Here is a 19098-nt window from a genome sequence, read left to right as displayed (position 1 = left end):
GATCCAGCAACAAAAAAAAATATTCTAAATGCCTGGCTTGTTTTGTTTTGTTTGGTGAAGCTGACACACCCTCAGAAGAGTAACCCGAGTGTGTATGTTCATGTGTGTACTTGTCCGACCTGTCCTAAGTGATTTATGAGTCTGACATGCTGAATGTCAGTTTTCCTAGTGGGCAGTGCATAGTTTTACCTCACTGTTACTCACTTAAAGACTACTGTTAATTGCAGCTTCTTTGGTTAAACATGTCTTGTCCTCACAAGAGATCAACAATGCAATAATTAGGCTGACTAAAGACTTTCACTTAACCTAAAATATAGGCCAAAAGAAAGACATATGATTATGCAACACTAAACTGATGCTTACGTGTTGCATGTAAGGTTTGCTCAAAGTTCAACTAGGGTAAATACCGATTTTTACTAAATTAATAGTAAATGTACCAATACAACAATGTAAGAAAAACATTGCGTAACATTAAGTAAAGGTCCTGCAGTCAAAACCCTACTTTGGTAAAAGTACATTACTATCATCAGCAAAATGTACTTAAAGTATCAAGAGTTAAAGTACTGGTCCTGCAGAAATATGGCCCCGGTCACTGATAATGATAATAAGATTATTGTATGTTTTTAATGTAAAATCTTAATCTGTAAAGTAGCTATTAACTATAACTGGCAGATACGTGTAATGGAGCAAAAAATACAATATTTCCCCCTGAAATGTAGTGGGATAGTAGTATTAAGTAGCAAAATGTGCAAGTACCTCTAAGTACAGTGCTTGAATAAAGTTACTGTCCCCCGTAGTGTGCGCAAGTCTGTAGGGTACTGGTGTTGGAGGAGGTATTCAGATCTTTTACTTAAGTAAAAAGTATTGAGTAAATTGAGTAAAAAGTGCAATATTTCCCTCTGAAATGTAGTGCAGTAGTACTATAAAGTAGCATGAGATGGAAATACTCAAGTAGATTAGTATTATAGTACTGCATCACATTATATAAGCCTGTCAAATGTTTTTTTTAATGTAAAAGGTAACTATAAGTATCAAATAGCTAAATGTAGTGGAGTAAAAAGTGCAATATTTCCCTCTGAAATGTAGTGCAGTAGAAGTTTAATGTAGCATGAGATGGAAATACTCAAGTAGATTAGTATTATAGTAATGCATCACATTATATAAGCCTGTCTGTTTTCAAATAGTGGAGTAAAAAAATACAATATTTCCCTCTGAAATGTAGTGCAGTAGTACTGTACTATAAAGTAGCATGAGATGGAAATACTCAAGTGCATTAGTATTATTTTTTTATGTAAAAAGTAACTATAAGTGTCCACAAAATGTAGTGGATTAAAAATGCATAGTAATGCATCACATTATATAAGCCTGTCTGTTTTGAAATAGCTAAATGTAGTGGAGTAAAAAGTGCAATATTTCCCTCTGAAATGTAATGCAGTAGTACTGTACTATAAAGTAGCATGAGATGGAAATACTCAAGTGCATTAGTATTATTGTTGTATGTAAAAAGTAATTATAAGTGTCCACAAAATGTAGTGGAGTAAAAAGTGCAATATTTCCCTCTGAAATGTAGTGAAGTAGTACTATAAAGTAGCATGAGATGGAAATACTCAGGTGCATTAGTATTATTTTTATATGTAAAAAGTAACTATAAGTGTCCACAAAAGGTAGTGTAGTAAAAAATGCATAGTAATGCATCACATTATATAAGCCTGTCTGTTTTGAAATAGCTAAATGTAGTGGAGTAAAAAGTGCAATATTTCCCTCTGAAATGTAATGCAGTAGTACTGTACTATAAAGTAGCATGAGATGGAAATACTCAAGTGCATTAGTATTATTGTTGTATGTAAAAAGTAATTATAAGTGTCCACAAAATGTAGTGGAGTAAAAAGTGCAATATTTCCCTCTGAAATGTAGTGAAGTAGTACTATAAAGTAGCATGAGATGGAAATACTCAGGTGCATTAGTATTATTTTTATATGTAAAAAGTAACTATAAGTGTCCACAAAAGGTAGTGTAGTAAAAAATGCATAGTAATGCATCACATTATATAAGCCTGTCTGTTTTGAAATAGCTAAATGTAGTGGAGTAAAAAGTGCAATATTTCCCTCTGAAATGTAATGCAGTAGTACTGTACTATAAAGTAGCATGAGATGGAAATACTCAAGTAAAGTATATACATTTGTGCTGAAGTGCAATATTTGAGTAAATGTATTTAGTAACTTACCACCAGTGTATTGAACATTATGCATATATATCTTTGCATGATGGGTCAACTTTGTGTGTGTGTTTTTTTACCTTGAACAACAGGCCGTGTTGCAAGTGTCGGTGGTGCGTTCAGGGTACAATGTGTTGTAGCAGGCTGGAGGGAGGGAGTTACTGCTGCTGCTGTTTCTGCTGTTTCTGCTGCTGGGTGGTGAGAGAGAGAAAGAAAGACCAACGCAGCGAAACACACGGCAGGCTGCTAGCTGAGAGAGGGCAGCAGCATGGCGGGGCTTCAGGACTTCCAACAAGGCAGCCACTGTCACAGGAAAACCTGGATCAATATACTACTAGGAATACTACAATTACTTTTACCCTGCGTCCAGCACGGAGGAGCTCAGCTGCAAGGTCTGTATCCTCACCTTTATCTTCCTCTTTCTGGGGGTGTAACGCGAACATTAACGCGACCATTGCAACAAAAACATGTAAAAAAACACAGGAAATGTATGTCAAGCTAAATCACACAAACAGCTTGTTATATTAAAAAGGAGAAGGCATATTTTAAATACATTTCCAAGTAGTGATTTTAAGCATATTTTGATTTTTAACATATTTTGTCAACCTGCTAGTTCATGCTAGCTCCCAGTTCCCTTTTGGCTGTTTGGGTTAAACGACATGACAACTTGTTCAGGCAGGGAAGTAACCTATTATCGGGACTAAAAGGGTTATTTTTGTGTCTTTAATAAAGCTACATATTGCTGTGAACAAACTGTGTAAGGGTAAAACAGCCGTGTGTGCTGTAGTAGCAGCAGAGATGTTTTCCAAGTTGGTTAGCCATCGAGCTAACTCACCCTTCCTGCAGCTAGCAAACTGCCTTTGTCAGCCTGCAGAGGGGAAGTCATTTCCTCTCTTGTCTGCATGATTATCACACACATAGTTTCACTTTATTTATCTGCTATAACCAGCAGTAATAACAGAGACTGACAGTTTGCAGGTTAATTGCTTAAATGGTGCAATTTCCAACCCCCAAAAAACCCCTCACTGATAATTGTCTTTGCTTCCCACACAAAAGCTCTGAGTCAGATGTCCACCAACGTGGTCGAGGTCTGGCAACCAGAGGATGCAGACCCACTAGTGCAACTTCAGGTAATCATCATTTAAATCTTCCTGTGTGTGTGTTTGTAGAGGAGGAAATATATGCAAAACCTCAACAAATGCAGCCAGATGCATGAAGCACGTGTGGTTAAGTGCATCCCCTATTGTGTTAGAGACTCCACTACTTTGCAGCTAGTTGAGTTGTGCATATTAAATTTGATTATGTGAGGAAATGTCAGTTATCATGCACGACTATAAAGTTATACTATTGTGCACATTTTTGTAGTTTTTGAGCTTGTATGCACAGTTTTTTACTGTGAAGTAAAGGCAGAGAGCGCGAGGGCCACCTGCCATGTGGCTCCTCCTTATATTCTTTTGTACATAGTGTCCATTGTGGAGTTCAGTCTATAGTACACACTGAGAGCATGCTTGGAACCAGGCAGGCTTTTTGTACTACTCTGCAGTCTTTTTCCTGCATACTACTTTATAACATTATTTCCTTCTTCTGTTTTTTGTTGGGTTTTTCTGAGTTACAATTTCCTATATGTTTAGATTTTCAAGTAGGCGGGTGTGATGATTATGTAATCATGGAGAAAGACAAACACTGAACAGCAGGAGATCAGTGTTTACTGATAACCTGTCATGAGGTCACCAGCTGACTGTCATGTTACCTGAGGGGGGTGTGGCATTTTCTGCAGTCATTTTGTAAACACATGAATAGTTGATCATTTGGTTGCTTTTCTTTGCTTTTAGGGGAAGTTGCAATAGCACAATGCTCTTCACAGTATTTTAGCATTTTAGGATTTTATTGGTCTGAATGATTGTATAAATGTAGGTGGTTGTCTCCTATGTACACTATGTTTTTTTTATATGTGTGCGTTTGTCTTTTGTCTGTTTTTAATGAGCACTGCACCGAAACAAATTCCAATCAACTGTGGGTTGACATGGCAATAAAGTATTGCATTTAATTTAATTTAATTTAATTGAATTTGGTTGCTTTGAATATAAGTAAAAAATAATGATACATGTTACACCAAAGAGGTTTGATTAGGGATGCACCGATCCAACTTTTTCAGTACCGATTTGATACCAGTGTTTAATTAATAAGCTGTATGTCTCACTGTGTGGAAGTGACTGGGATCATTCTTTAATGTGTAACAACAACATCATCAGACTTGACTTAAATATTGCTTTCCTAACTTTGTAATACAAAATGTAAAAAATAAATACAGATATACATTTACTGAATTGTTATTTATTATTAAAATAATAAATCGTACATCAGTAACTTGGTAAAAGATATTCAAAATTAACAGGAATTACAATTCAAGTGTAACCTTTTTAATGCAGCAACAAATTGGTCAAAACTTAGACAGGAATTAAATTCCAGTGTATAATGTATATAGTATATAAACATAGACATGAATTGAATAGATCGGCCCCATTGTCACCGATACCCAACCCAGCTATTTGAGTCAGTATCGATCCGGTATCGGTGCATCCCTAGTTGCGATCATTTAGTAAAGTTTGTTTGTTTTTCTAAGATGAATGGTAGGCTTTTATGAAATTTGATAAATAAGTAAATAAAAGCAGGTTTTCCTTCCACAAAAAAACGTTTGTGCTTTTGTTGCTACGTTTCGCAAAGTTGACTTATTTTGCAATCTGCACGTAGCGGTAATAAGTACCATCGACATGCCCAGACCAGAGATAACACACAAGGAGTTGATTCAGCATTGAAGATAATTCTCATTTGTTGGATAGATAAAAAGATTAAATGAAGGGGAAAGGGTTGGTGTTAGGTCATGTTTTTCCACTCATTCCTACCTTGCGGACCAATTGGCAGATGGTGGACTTGTTGACATTGTTAGGTGTCATGTTTAGATAGGCAGTTCGGTGAATGGAGTGACTGTCTCAGTTACATGGGCTATGTGAAATAGAGCATGACATGGATGTCTTTCATCTGTATTCCAGTGCTGCTGGTGGTCAGCTGGTTAAGTAGCATACTGTATGTTGCTTTAGGCACATTGAAGTGGCGATACAGTAGATACTGTGTCATGTGCCATGATGCATAGTAAAAAAAATCATAAGTGAGCAGATATCATGCGCATAACTAGAGCTTGTGATTGTTGCCATCTTCATCCCATACTTCTCTCTTGTGTTTTTTTTAAACATTGACTTGTGTTTTGGATTTGACTAAGGATCATGTGGCTGCATGTCTAAATAAGTGGCCTCCCGTTCCACCAGTGATTGTTAGATTAGTTCATGTTTTCATTTCTTTCATCTGCCTATTTGAGCTTTGTGTTTGGTATACAGGCCCTTGTCCCATGTTCTAAACCCCTGCATTCATCTTAAAGTCCCTGCAGCTAGAATCCAATTCACTTACAAATGGTGCTGCTTTTGCATATTCCTTGTGCTTTAATGGCTCACCTGCTGCAGCAGCATGTGTTCTGTCATTGTTGTGCTTAATCAGCTGGAAAATCTGTTTTGTCTCATTCACTAAAGCCATTAACCTGCCAGGCTTCAAAGGTGCTGGGGGCATGGTATGATATGACACCAAATAACACAAGCATACATCAGTTAGGACTTTTCAAGCTTCAACCTGTAAGTTTTGCGAAGTTGACAACGAATGTGTGATTATGGATAGAGCCAGTTTATATTTTTTAATATTGCGGTATAGATGAATCTGGGGAAATACCAGAAGTAACCAATTCGCCATTACTGTGGTGGCATCTTCCTACAATACGTACAGGTTTGAATGCAAGCTGTCCTAATAAGTGTACAATTTTCTACTTTTACCTTTACTTTTTTATGTAGCGTTACTTTTGATAACGATGTCTAAGAGTTTTGGATGAACCTGAGCAGTTCTCAGCTGCCTAACATTAACCTAACTTGGTGAAACAAGTAACGTCAGCTATAGTTGACAGTGCTTAGCTGGTTGCTTGTAGTGACCGCAGCTGTTGAAAACATGAACAGAACATGAACATGTAGGCTTCCTCGTAAAAGTTTTCAATTTGAATTTAATCCATTTAAAATACATACTCATTTGGGTTCATTATCTATGCCGACCATTTAGGAAGTTACTTCGAGCATCCACCGATGCTTTTGGCTGAAAGTCACCAGTTAACATGTTTAGCAAACAGTAGAGTCATTACGACTTGCCACAGCAGTAAATGCGGCGCCGATAGATCGCGGAACAAAGCGGTTGCCGGATTCGTCTATACACGCTGAAGTAACAAAATAACAGATACTGATAATAGATCAAAGCTATAGATAAAAAATGTCTGTTTCTGGCTTATCCAGCAAATTAAATGTCTGATAAATTATGATACCATATTACACGTTGCTGAAAAAAATCCTATTAAAAATCCTGTAAATCTAATATTGCCATAAACCAGTCGTGATCTTTGATTTGCAGCACTTCCTGCAATGGCTTAATATAACCAACGACACTGCAGGGGTAGTTGCTACCTCCGTAGAAAAAATATAATCTTTACTGGTTGACAAATCCGTATCATGATGATGCCACAAGGCCTTGATTGTTCCTATGGAAACTGTATGTTCTGCATTTGAAGAGACCAAAGCTCATCTCTGTAGGCCATGTATGGTGCACAGAACCTACTGTAGTTAACAGTGTTTGTACTGCTGTTTAATTTGCTGCGTTGAAATTTTCAGTTACTTACTTAGCGATCCACATTCAGTAAAAAGTCAAATGTACACCCTGTTTTCTCGTTCATTTTTTATGGTTTTCATGCTGGTGTGTGTATTTTGAAATGTTCTGCGGTGTTTGAAAGGATATCCTGATTTCCCAAGGCAGACTGGCCTTAGTATATTTATGAAACTGCGGAGAAGATTACACCATTATGACACAAATTAGGGTTATTTTGGCAATGCTCAGTCAGTTGTCATTTACCTACCAAGTGCACTGCTGGTCAAATGTCCTCTCAAGAAGCATGAACTTACCTCAGTACATGCAGTATGTTGACATGCATGGTGTAATCTGGTTAGGCAATAGTTTAAAGTGTGGACATGGTCCAGCGTAACTTGATTTTCCCAATAACTTATGTAGGGCTGCCTCCTCTTAGATTGTTTTGGTCTTAGTCGACTAAGATTTCTGTAGTCGATTAGTCGTTTTTTTATGCTTTTTTCAAGCTGAAGGACTTATTTCTAGGAAAGTTATTAGCACATCTCTGGTAAACACAAGATTTCAAGTGGTGCTTTTGTGTGATGCTTTGTGGAGAAATTCAGTTTTGCAGATGATCTATCGATTAAATCAACAATCGATTAGTCGACTGAGAATATCTTTGGTCGAGTACAGCCCTAAATTCAAGTTTACATGATTTGTGATAGTTGTGTGAATGTCTGGAGGGATGCTCTGTACTCTGGAGGAAACACATTATTAGTGCTACAAAGTAAGAGACAAAAAATGGAGGGAAATTGTAGATGTTTTTTTATTTTTCTTGTAGATAAATTAGATTTTCCTCAACCGCAAGCCAAGCGTTGAAATAAGGTGACGTATGGATGTACAGATATTTTATTAATCGTGAGGGAGTTCTCCTTGTCCTCACAGCATCACAACACAAAACTATATCAATAGCTATGAATAAAAAACAAAGTGTATAAAGAGTACTTCTCTAAAATCAAGAAAAAACTGATTTCACCAGTCATATCTAGCGCTGTGTCGAACTCTAGCCTGATTACCAGTTACAACAATTGTGTTGTGTAGTAACTGATCTTCAGAGATGCTGTAGTCATTCAGTAATGCTGCATACACAGTGTGAGAACATGTACAACAAACTGGGTGTTTCATTCTGAGAACTACAGTGTCCTCTGCCAACACTGGCAGAAATTACTGCCTGCTGTCTAACCCTTGGAGTCAGGGTGGAAAAGATGTAACGCCAGTTGTATTTTCCCAAGGCTATTCCAGTTTTTCTGCTTGGATTTCCTGGTTTATTTACAGTGAAATCATATTTTATGCAAAATAAAAACCTTTTGACATTTTCGAGAAATAAAATGCAGATGCACAGAGAAACGTATCGGAGCAGTTGGTGCTGTATCAATGTGCATCAAACCTCTTGCTTATGAAAATCATCACAGTAGCCAGAAGGCAGTTTGGCACACCATAGTCGACTTGCATCCCACAGAGCCTCCTGATGTGGTTCTTTCTAGGCCGCAGTGTGAATGTAGAATAAATGGGTTGCAGTTTGCTGCTCTGTCCATATCGACTTAAGTGTATTTTTATTTCCTTTTCAGGTGGAGATGGAACGAAGAAAAGACGTTCTTCCACTGGAGGACAGGTAAGCTTTTTTTTAGTTCATCTTCTGTGAGAACGGCTTAAAACTGAAACTCTTCTGTGGGTTGTTGTAACGCATTACACATTCACGAGCAGCAAGATGAAAAAGAGAAATGGACATTTAGACCATCTCATCTTGCTGGTTCAAACATTGGTCACAGAAAGTCACACATACATTCTTCTAAAGAATATTTAGAGCTGTATGAAGTTAATGAAAGGTTTCCACCTGTTCATGAGTGGCACTTGGGAATATGTAGAGACTTTCCACCAAGCCACATAATTACCAACAAACCCCAAACCAGCATGCAGACTGCATCATACTGAAGTGTTTTCTCGTGTATAGTGTAGACTAGAATTATACTGTAGGACACAGAATGAAAGCAGGGATGTGCCGTGGCCTTGTGTGCTATAATATAGACACGCAGTTTTGATTTAATGTGAACATATTCAACAAATTCTAGTAAAGCTCTGTTAAATGTTTTATTGGATACGCAGAATCAACCCGTAGCTGTGGGCGTGTTTTTGTATTCACACGCGAATGACGAGGGGGGGTTTCAGTTTAACAGGACTGAAGGTTTCTAAAAAGGCCTTTTAAAGGTGTATGCAGGCTGTGTTGTGTTGGCGAGTGAAGGGTTGTGTGACGGAGAGAGTTTTGGGGGCGTGTGTTAGAGAGGCACAGACCCAAATTCCTGACTAATTTTAGAACTCCTTGAAAGAAAAAGGAGGGTAGCTCTGTCTTTCCCAGCTGTTTTTGTTCATGCAGAAAATTGTTCGGAAAATAGACGTTCGCAGCAAAATATCAACATTTCATGGTGTTATTTAGTAATAGCTTGCTCAGAAACAGAGTGAGCTAAAGGCTTGTTTTTCCATTGTTAAAGTCACACATATTCTAGCATTTGGTACTTGCTTCTGCTCCTTGTTTATCTTTCTAGAGAAGCAATGCCAGTAATGTAAAGAAAGAGCCCAACACGTCCTTTACCTAAACTAGCTACATGTTCCCCTCACTCAGGTGTTCCTGGCCTAGAAGTTTGTACTCCACAACTGAATAAGTCTGAACAAGCCTGAATAACATCACAGATTATATCATTTTGAGCTTTGAGACGACACATTTATAACAGAAAGCCTGCATTTCAAACTTGGACTTGTTTTAAAATGTGTTTATTTACCAGTCAGGGTCGATCGAATGAAAAGATGCTATCAAGTTGCATTATTATGGAAAATGTTGTTCAAGTTTTTGGAGCTTGACCCATACTAGACACTAAAAGTCAGTATATCTAGACTGTTGTTGCTTCTATTTTGACCTTTTGTCAATTGTGTTGTATGAAAGTGCAATACTAAATCGCCGGAGTACTCCTATAAAGTAACACGTCTTGATATAAAGTTCATCTGGATCACATGCAGCCAACTGTTTCTGAACAGTGTGGGAATAATGCTATTTTTAAGTGTAGGGAGGTGAAAGGCAAAGGAGGCTTTGTAGTGTTGGCTGACCTGGAGACCTCCAGAGCCGTGGGCTGCGAGGCCTCTCGTGCCAGGGTTATCAGCCACTTGGCAGGCCTGCCATCACTCTCTCCCATCCTAAAGAGCAAAGCAGGCTGCAGATATAGAGGTTAATGATATCTCTGTCTGGGTTTAGGCTTCTGTCGAAATGTCTCAGCCCTACTTTTCCTCTTAGCTCTTTCTTTACTTTAATCTCCACCGCAGTAGTTTCTTTGCTCTTTCATTCTGTTGATTTAAAGGATATCTCCCTGACACACACTTACTCTTTACTTCTTAATGCTGTAGCACACGTGGTTTTAATTTCACTGTTACTCTTATTGTTTCCTTGTCTTCTACAAACGCTTGTGAACACCAGTTGACCTAAACTCTCCACTGGTCCTAACCTCTCCCCTGGAGCACGGCTGAGGTCACTGCTAACGTTGACTTTATTTGAGTTAGATCCAGGGGATCAAATAGCGCCAAACATAACTTGTTATTTTTGTACTGTGGCTGTGGACAGAACCCTTGGACTACAGCTCAGTGGCATGCTTGTTGAGAGGCTGAGTTTTTCTGAAAGGCCAGCTGCTATTGAATTCAGAGAAAACTGAGTTACTAATAGCCTACATATGACAAGGTAAATGCCTTCCTCCACCTTTTAAAGAAGGAACCTGACACTACTAAACATTAAAGAGAGTGTAGCATGTTTTCCACTTTTGAACTTCCCCTTTTTGGCTTTTGAATATTGAAACTAAGTAGTTTTACAACCGCATTAATCGCTGTCTTTTATTCCAGATCATGATAGTAAGTAATCTGATTTTAATAAGATAAATGGCTTTGTGATGTTGAAACTGCTGACCATAAATTCTAAACCATAATGCAAGAGATCTATATCAACTGTCTGCAAGCACACAGGACTCCTCTGCAGAGGCAGACGACCTCATTTCCCCTTCACATTTGACCCCTCATCTGCACACCCACACAAAAACACAGCTTTTCCGCTCTGACTAACACGGTTTTGAAGTTACACTGTATGACAAGTTATGAATTAACAAACAATTAGAACTGCAGCGAGCATGAGAGAAAGAAGCACTTGTTATGTAATAGAGAAGATAGCGTCCCTGTCATCAAGTCAAACACCACTGTCAGCTTATTTGTTCTTTGGCTAAATCTACAGCGGGGAGGATGAAAGTGAAATATTGTAATTTCCGAGGTGGTAAACCACGAGGCAGTATGACAGTTCAGTCCTATAGAGCAGGTGAATAAATGGCCATAACTCGTTGAAGCCAAGGTGTGTGTGTGAATCATGAAAGTAGTACCTTGGTGACAATAGGTTGCAATATTTGTCTACAAATAATGTCAGTCCTTTGACAGCACTGTGGTTTTAAGTAAATAACTCCAAATGACCTACGCTACTCTTACAACAACTGGCTCTAGATAGGGCCATCGTAGCTCTCCAACACACTTCGCACACGGGAAAGGCTTTAGTTGGTTGCAATCTCCTCACCTCACTGCTAGATACCGCCAGATCCTACACACTGGACCTTTAAACGTTGTTTGTTATGTTCATTTTGCACTCAGGTTCTTAAAATGAGAAAATACTTTCTAATTCAACTATTGAATTCACACGGGGGTATACAAAAATAGGCTTTAACATGTTGGTTATATAGACTATACTATTTATTGTATTACCAGAAAACATTCTTTATCATAATATATATATCATTATCAAGATATGAAATGAGCTATCATGATAGAATATTTTGGCCTATATCGCTCAGCTCTAAGTGCTGTAGGTGTTAATCATAATTATGCTTACTTCGAATTTGACCTTAATTAACTCACATACCCTGGAGAAGGTGCTACTCCAAATTGTATATCGGATCATAATCAAATTATGTTTGTGCCTGCATAGAAATTAGATTTTCCTTTGGAGGTGGGGGTGCATCTTTTTACACTTCCTGCTATTTCTGTGCCTATTATTCTACCAAGTTACATCTCAGTTTTTCATTACCCATTTCATTGCCAATAGACATTTATCATCGTGACATCAGTATCTCTAAAGGAAAACCACTTACAGTCTTGAAGATAGTTGATGTCTTTGTGTGTACATTCTTGTGTGTTGCAAGTTCCTGTTACGCATTTTGGATAATTATTCCAGTTCAGTTTAGCTTGAGGTAAATTGTAGATCCTCCCTTTTTATTCTTTATCTTGATGTTTGTTGGGACAATGAAGCATTGATTGGCCGGAGCAGAAGGAAGATAAAGGGTTGCTTGGGGGTCTTTCGTCTTTGTCGGTGCGCTTTTCATTTCTGTTGTTTCAGCATCGGCCCCTTTTCTTTTTTTGTGCTTCCTTGTCGATCGACTACATCGGCTGAGCTGCTGCTCAGAAAGTGATCCAGTTCTGTAGAGCTTTGACAAAGGTAGTCAGCTAACTACATATGTGGAGCTAGATGTAAAATACAACCAACACAAACTGTTGCCATTTTTAGCTTTTCTCTGCAGAAATAATTCTTCTCTGAAATCTACATCACCACTAGTTAAAATGTCCTTTTAACCAGAGGTAGTTCACAGAATCTTACATTATTAATTGTGCTTGATGCGTCCAATTTCTTTCAACAGTACAGTATGTCAAGTTCGTAATTTTGTCGCCCAGCAGTAGACAGAAAGCAGTAGAAATACCGTCCTGTTAACCACTAACTACATTAACCAAAACAGAAGATACATGTGTGTCTGTTCAACACTCTCAGACCTATAAACTGTGGCTGTCCCTGCTGTCAACAGATTGAACTGAGATCAGTCTGATATCCTGCACATTAACTTCACTCTGATAGAGCATTTGTACCGGGCTGGCCTCAGTATTACTGTCAACTATTATCAAGCTGTAGTCTGTAATAGAATTTATACAAACAGGGATATTATATGTAGGAATGTTTATTTTAGGGAAAAGGTTGGAAAACCTCTACAAATATTTAAATAAGATTGGCAAATTAGATTGCTGCCTTAAAAGGAAAGTTTAACTACCCATTCAGAACATTTGCATTTATTATAACCTTGTGTATTGTACTCTACCTTGTCGTGTGTACATGTTAAAGGTTCTCTATTCATCATTCAGTGCATTAATATAGCGGCAAACAGCTATTTGCTTTGTAAAGATATAGAGGAGTAATGTCTACCTGAGCAGAGAATGAAGTCCCTCTCCCTCTCTGTATGTTGTAATTAGAGCTTTTCTGTGCTTTGTTAATGTAGCCGGGTTGACCGCGCATGCCTTTTAGCTAGCTCACAGCCGCCGCTCTGCACTGCTCTCACACAGCGGTTATAGCTGATAACGCCATCCTGACCCATGCAGAAGCATAGCACCCAAGCTCCGGTTCCCCCCCAGGTTAATACCTCTGTCCGGACTGTTGATGTTGTTTTCACTGTTAGCACCGTTAGCTGCGAGCTGCCAGGTCAGCCGTTGCCATGTTGAGAGCCGTTGAGAGGCAATAGAAATGCTCTCAATTTTGCGATTAGCACCTTTAATCATTGGAAGTCTATACAGCACTGACAGTTCTTCTTGTAATATTACATATGCAAAAATATTAGGAGTGTTTTAAAGCATCTCAGCAGAAGCAATCAGGATTTATAATTTTTGATGGAAAACATGCTTCCAGTCTTCGTTCCTTCTCTAGAATGACGTGTTAAAGCAGTTTGACAGGGAGTCCTGGTGTTCTTACTTGATCCAATAACAGATTAATTGTTTCACATTTAGAGTCTTGCAAATCCCACAGCTGCTTCCTTACAGTTATTAGGAGGTGCTTTATGGGACATGTCCCAGCAGCGGGAGAATGTGTCAGTAATCGTTTATATTCATAGTAGAAACTGTAAAATACTCCATAAGAATAATCACATTCAGTTTTTTTATAAGACAAAGGTACAGCTGATAATAATAATACAAAACTAACATTTAAGTCAGATATGCCAGGGCAGGGTTGGTATCAGGAAGAATGCAGACTTAATCATGGTAATAGTTGTGTTGTGTAAAGAAGCGAGTTGCCTCAGGGCGAGCTTTGTCTTTCTTACAAAATTCTTTATTACTGATGTTCACATGTGTTTTGAAATCATGCAAGCTTGCAAGACTCAGCCTGCACATCGTGCATCTGGTAACACAAAATGCGAACAGACTTTTTTTTGTTGTATTTTTAAACACATTGTTCAGAAAGTGTCATTTGTGCTGGAGTTTGTGTATGTTAATAAACTGAACTTGATTAGGAAATACTATTTAATAGCAATGTACTACTGTGATCCAGCCCTAACGGTTAATGCTGACAGGAGTCCTAATCACTTGAAAGTCTGGATGTGGCCTTACATCCTAACATAGTCTTTGCTGCAGCACTGGGTTCATGATGGTGTAGGTATGGTTCTTGGTTTCTTCTCAGTTGTTCACTTATGTTCACCTATAAACCCAGTTTTGTGGTCTTCTGATTTATCGTCTTCTGATCTTCGTCAAATTTTTCTGAATTGAATTCAGTGAAGCACAGGTGAAAACGTAAAGAAAAGTGATGTCCTTAAAGATGGTTACATGAACACTTGAGCTGTACTCCTTCCACTTGCTTTCTTCTGCTGGTCAACAGCTGTATGAGTCTTCTGTCAACTGGGTCCAGTCTTGCCTTCACTCATGCACACACACACACATGCACAACCTCAAATCAGCTGCTGCTGCTTCCCTGCTTCAAGGCGCCCATTCCCAGAGCTCATTAGCACAGGATGTCACACACACACACACACACACACACACACACACACAGTCACCAATAAAAACACAGTGGAGCTCCAAAAGTAGCTGCTGCAGAAAACACTGGAGAAGAGAGTTTCCTGTTTTAACTCTGACTTGTGGTTGGTTGCTTGTGCTTAGCGTTCCGTACATGCTGTGCAAAGCAACATAGGTTGTATATATGCACCTGCTATGTTGGTCTACTGGTGGAAGCCCTTATATGACATAGATATCTGCCTGTTGTGGGTTAAGTACATTCAGCTTTCTCAAGCTGCACGGCTATCTATTTCTATAGAGTGTTCACAGTGCTGTTTATAGTTCACACTGCCTGAAGTGCAACAAATCATTGTACTTGTGAGCATAAATGTGTTCTGCCTTTTCCACATATTTTTTTACTCTGGAAATGTTTGGTTTTCTGGCAGACCAGCCTGTTGTCTGCCATTTAAATGACTGTGTGTGTGTTAAAAAGTGTCAGATTCTATACAAATCAAATTATTCTGATCCATGACCTCCAGTACTTGCCTCCCCTCTCTGTGTGATAGTTATCTAATGTCTGTGCTGGCATGATCATAGGCAGGAATTGTTAGAAAAGGGAAGTTAGTGGTTTGAGAAGCAGCTTGGGGCAGTAATAGTTTTGACTATTAATTCATCATTCATCCCTGTGAACTATCACATGCTCTGTTGGAAAGGAGACACAATGTTCTTGTTCTTGTTTTTCTTCTCATGTTAGAGGACTTAATATACTGTTGGGCTTTTTCCCTTTCCTTTAGTGTGTTATATAGTTTTTTGTGCATGTAAAAGGTCTACAAAGTAACAAAGCCCCCACAGAAACGCTGCTCATGAACTGCCTGAAATGCTTGAAGTCCTGCCTTTTCTTCTGTAACGTGGTGATGTCACCAAGTCACACATTTGCATAATAGCTGCCTAGCAGCTAATTTAGCAGACCCTCAAACCAAGCAAGTTAGAGCGGAGCAGGAGTAGAGTCTGAAGAGTTTGGTTTGGTTGACCAATCACAGGGGAGGGGGGTGCAGGAGCTCAAACAGAGCGTTTCAGACAGAGGGTGAAAAGAGGTGTTGCAGTTCGGCTGGTATGAGCAAAAATTAAGTGTTATTTGAACATTAAAGCATGTAAACATGTTCTAGTAGAAACTCAAAATAAGAGTGTGCACCTTAATGAGCATAATAGGTCCTCTTTAAGTTTATAATGAAACTGATGAGATTCAAGTACTGTCCTTTGACTTACTCTTTTTTTCCCCCGTACTTTTCTTCTCTCCACCAGCTCCTCTCTATATACACGGGAGAATGGGAGGCCCTTGCATTTTCAGCCCCCAGCGTTGGAGTTTGGGACACAGTAAGTACATTTCTCACTTCCTAGTTTAACATGACATGCCTTAACAAGCAGAGATGTTATTCATTTCAGTTCTGAAAATGATGAAACCCTCTATTACACGCCCCCAATAACAAACTATACTTTATTTCACCATCTCCGTCTTGAGAGATGTGGAAAACTCCACCGAGTTAAAATAAGACTGGCGTCACAGCAAGTGACCTGTCGCTGTGATGAATGCCACAGAAAGGGAAGATTTCATAAAACAAAGGGCCCTTCAACCTTAAAGAACAGACAGGATATCCAAGTATGGCAGTAAGCTCCCTTTCCCAGCATCCAGACACATACTGGAGAGGGTTGACCCCAGTCAGAAGGGTTGAGAACTCACTGTTTGCCTCCATACTCCCAAAACAGAAAGCATATCAGACGTAATGCTGTGGTTGGCCTGCAGTCCCCATTGCTCCCAACGGTCACAAGCCACTTCCATTTTGTAGTATAATGTATCATACATCTGGAATGTAGAAAGCAGGCAAATTACCAAGAAATCCTAATATTACTGGATAAATATTTGGAGACTTAAATATGGCTTCAGGAAATTTGCAGTTAAGCTCAAAACAGGAATATGACAACAACTTCCCAGACGTCAGTTTGTGGTTTCCTTTTTTTCTGTGCGAACTGCAGGAACAGTCATAATTATACTGTTCAGTTACACCAGAAGTACTGAGTAGTAAGTAATTCTGAAACAGTGACTAAAGAACTTATGTGTTCAAAAACTATTGGAAAGCACGGATATAGAAAATAAAAATAAATAAATTAGATATTAAAAGATCTAAAATGATACAGCTGATGTAACCAAACAAGACACAAATAATCCTGTATGAAAGTTAAACTAACCAGATGAGCTGCAAGTGACCAGACTCACCACTGCTACAGTTTGTGCATGCTTTGCTGTCTGGCTTGCTGGTGTTCTTGATTATTTTACAGACAATATCTGCAGCACACTGCGTTGTGATGTGGTTAGGAAGAGATCCTGTCTGCCCATGTCAAGACATGTGTTAGTGCTTATTAGGCAGAAACTCACAATGCAGTGTGACAGTTAATCTAAAACACTGCCAGGCTGATAGCGTGAAAGAAATAGAACATATTTGATTGGACCACTCTATCGCCTGACTTAAATTATGCTGAGCGGGCGTGTATTTCAGTTGCTTGAAAATTGAAAGTAAATTCAAACTCTCACAGACAAACAGGAAGTGAAAGATGAGTCAGTTGAGGCTTGACAGAACACCTCAAATGAAAATGTCAAGAGTGTGGTAGTGTTGTATACGGGTAGAATTTATAGGGTGAAGTTATTTTAAGTTATTTTTTTACTAGTGGCATACTCACCTGAAATTGGCCACCTAAATCACAACAAATTACTTTTATTTTGTGTTCAAAAGTACTCAAATCTAAAGCTTAAAATTGGGTCTTTATATACATTTTGACTCGAGATGCATACATTTTATATCATATTTCTGTACTGTCATGACAGATTATTACACTATACAATGCCCGTATTGTGGAAAACTCTATATACAGTAGGTCTCCAAATGGAACTGACCTTACCCAACATACAATTTAAAAAAGTGAAGTTAAACTATATTTATAATACACTTTTTCATTCCCCAAATGAAACAATGCAGTGAAAATGCTCCCTTTGTATTCCTGGGCTTCCTCTGCAGCGAGAGGCACTTAGGCACATATAGGCCACCACACTAATTACATCAGGGTGTCTCTGCAACCAAACTCCATATGCTGCTCAGTGTTTCACTGTGTCCACCTCTGTTTAAACACAACAAACTGACTGTTCACCCGATCCTGCACATGCATAGCTTCTCTGCATCGACTAAATGCAGAAAGGAAGACTAGATAGAGTTTGTAATATCTGCAACAGAGAATAGTTCTGTGATAGTTTAACATCTTCATGTCATATTGCTGATACAGACACACATGGCCGATATCAGAGGACATACTGTAAGTCTTCTCAGATCAAACAAAGGAGAAATTCATTGGACTGACTTGAAAAAGTTAAACATCTTTTGAAAGTTTTCAGATCAGATCCTACTGCATGCTAACCGAAAATTTGCTGTCACAGCAGTTTAAACAATGCAAAATGTTACAAAACATTGCAGGCGAGTACATACAAGTTGGTCAAAATTTAATAACCAGACTAGTTGTAGACTAAAGGCGCAGGTTGGAATAACCAGTTCCTCTAACAGCACTTCTAGTAGTTTGTTGTTGCGTTCCAAAGATAGTTCCCGCTACTAGTCTGGCAATTGTGTGTTATGACAGCAGTGTCCATCAAACATTTATAGACAACATTTTGACAATTCTTAGTGTGTATGGGGTGCATTCATGTTTTGCAGATTATGTTGTGTTGTATGCATCAGTCAAGTTTAGTAGTCCAACCACTCACTAGAATAAAATAGAGTGTAGTTTCTGTGTTCTGGTTGACTACACAACCCAACAGGTTAATTTACTTTAGCTTAATTCAATGCATATCTTGTTTGCTGATCAGAGATTAAAGCATGAAAATGTCAAATCATTTTAAGTGTGTACATTCCACTTTAAAAGGTTATGTACGTGTGTTGAACACAATATGTTTTACAATATAATGCAAAGCAAAACAAGAACATAAACTGTTGTATCAAAACAGAACATAAAGATGTACCAGCACCTCAGCACAACAGGAAAAACTTTGAGGGCTACAGTATTGAATTTAGGGCTGCAACTAACGATTATTTTCATAGTCGATTAATCTGTTGATTATTTTTCTCAATTAATCGATTGGTTCTATAAAATGTCAGAAAATGGTGAAAAATGTTGATCAGTGTTTCCCAAAGCCCAAGATGACGTCCTCAAATGTCTTGTTTTGTCCTTAACTCAAAGATATTCAGTTTACTGTCATAGAGGAGTAAAAGAAACCA

At 38.4% G+C, this 19098-nt stretch overlaps 1 protein-coding gene and 1 long non-coding RNA gene across 3 annotated transcripts in view; one reads left to right on the top strand and one right to left on the bottom strand.

The window, feature by feature from the left end:
• Positions 1–509: 509 nt before the first annotated feature.
• On the bottom strand, positions 510–18972 carry LOC119485270. Its single transcript, XR_005206232.1, has 4 exons — positions 18812–18972; positions 15554–15560; positions 12799–12801; positions 510–520 (listed from the first exon to the last, which is right to left on the bottom strand). It is a non-coding gene; the product is annotated as an uncharacterized LOC119485270 (long non-coding RNA).
• Positions 2374–19098, top strand: part of tmem131l (transmembrane 131 like) — a 41970-nt gene continuing 25245 nt past the window's right edge. Inside the window, exons 1-4 of one of the 2 annotated variants that reach the window (XM_037764730.1) lie at positions 2374–2607; positions 3272–3345; positions 8545–8588; positions 16088–16159. In XM_037764730.1, the coding sequence (XP_037620658.1) occupies positions 2484–2607; positions 3272–3345; positions 8545–8588; positions 16088–16159 (314 nt within the window). In that variant the 5' untranslated portion in view covers positions 2374–2483. The remainder of the gene's footprint in view (positions 2608–3271; positions 3346–8544; positions 8589–16087; positions 16160–19098) is intronic. The other variant, XM_037764728.1, reaches the window with a different exon arrangement.

The sequence above is a fragment of the Sebastes umbrosus genome, chromosome 3, assembly GCF_015220745.1.
Source record: "Sebastes umbrosus isolate fSebUmb1 chromosome 3, fSebUmb1.pri, whole genome shotgun sequence".
NCBI lineage: Eukaryota > Metazoa > Chordata > Actinopteri > Perciformes > Sebastidae > Sebastes > Sebastes umbrosus.
This window is presented reverse-complemented; position numbering and strand designations above follow the sequence as displayed.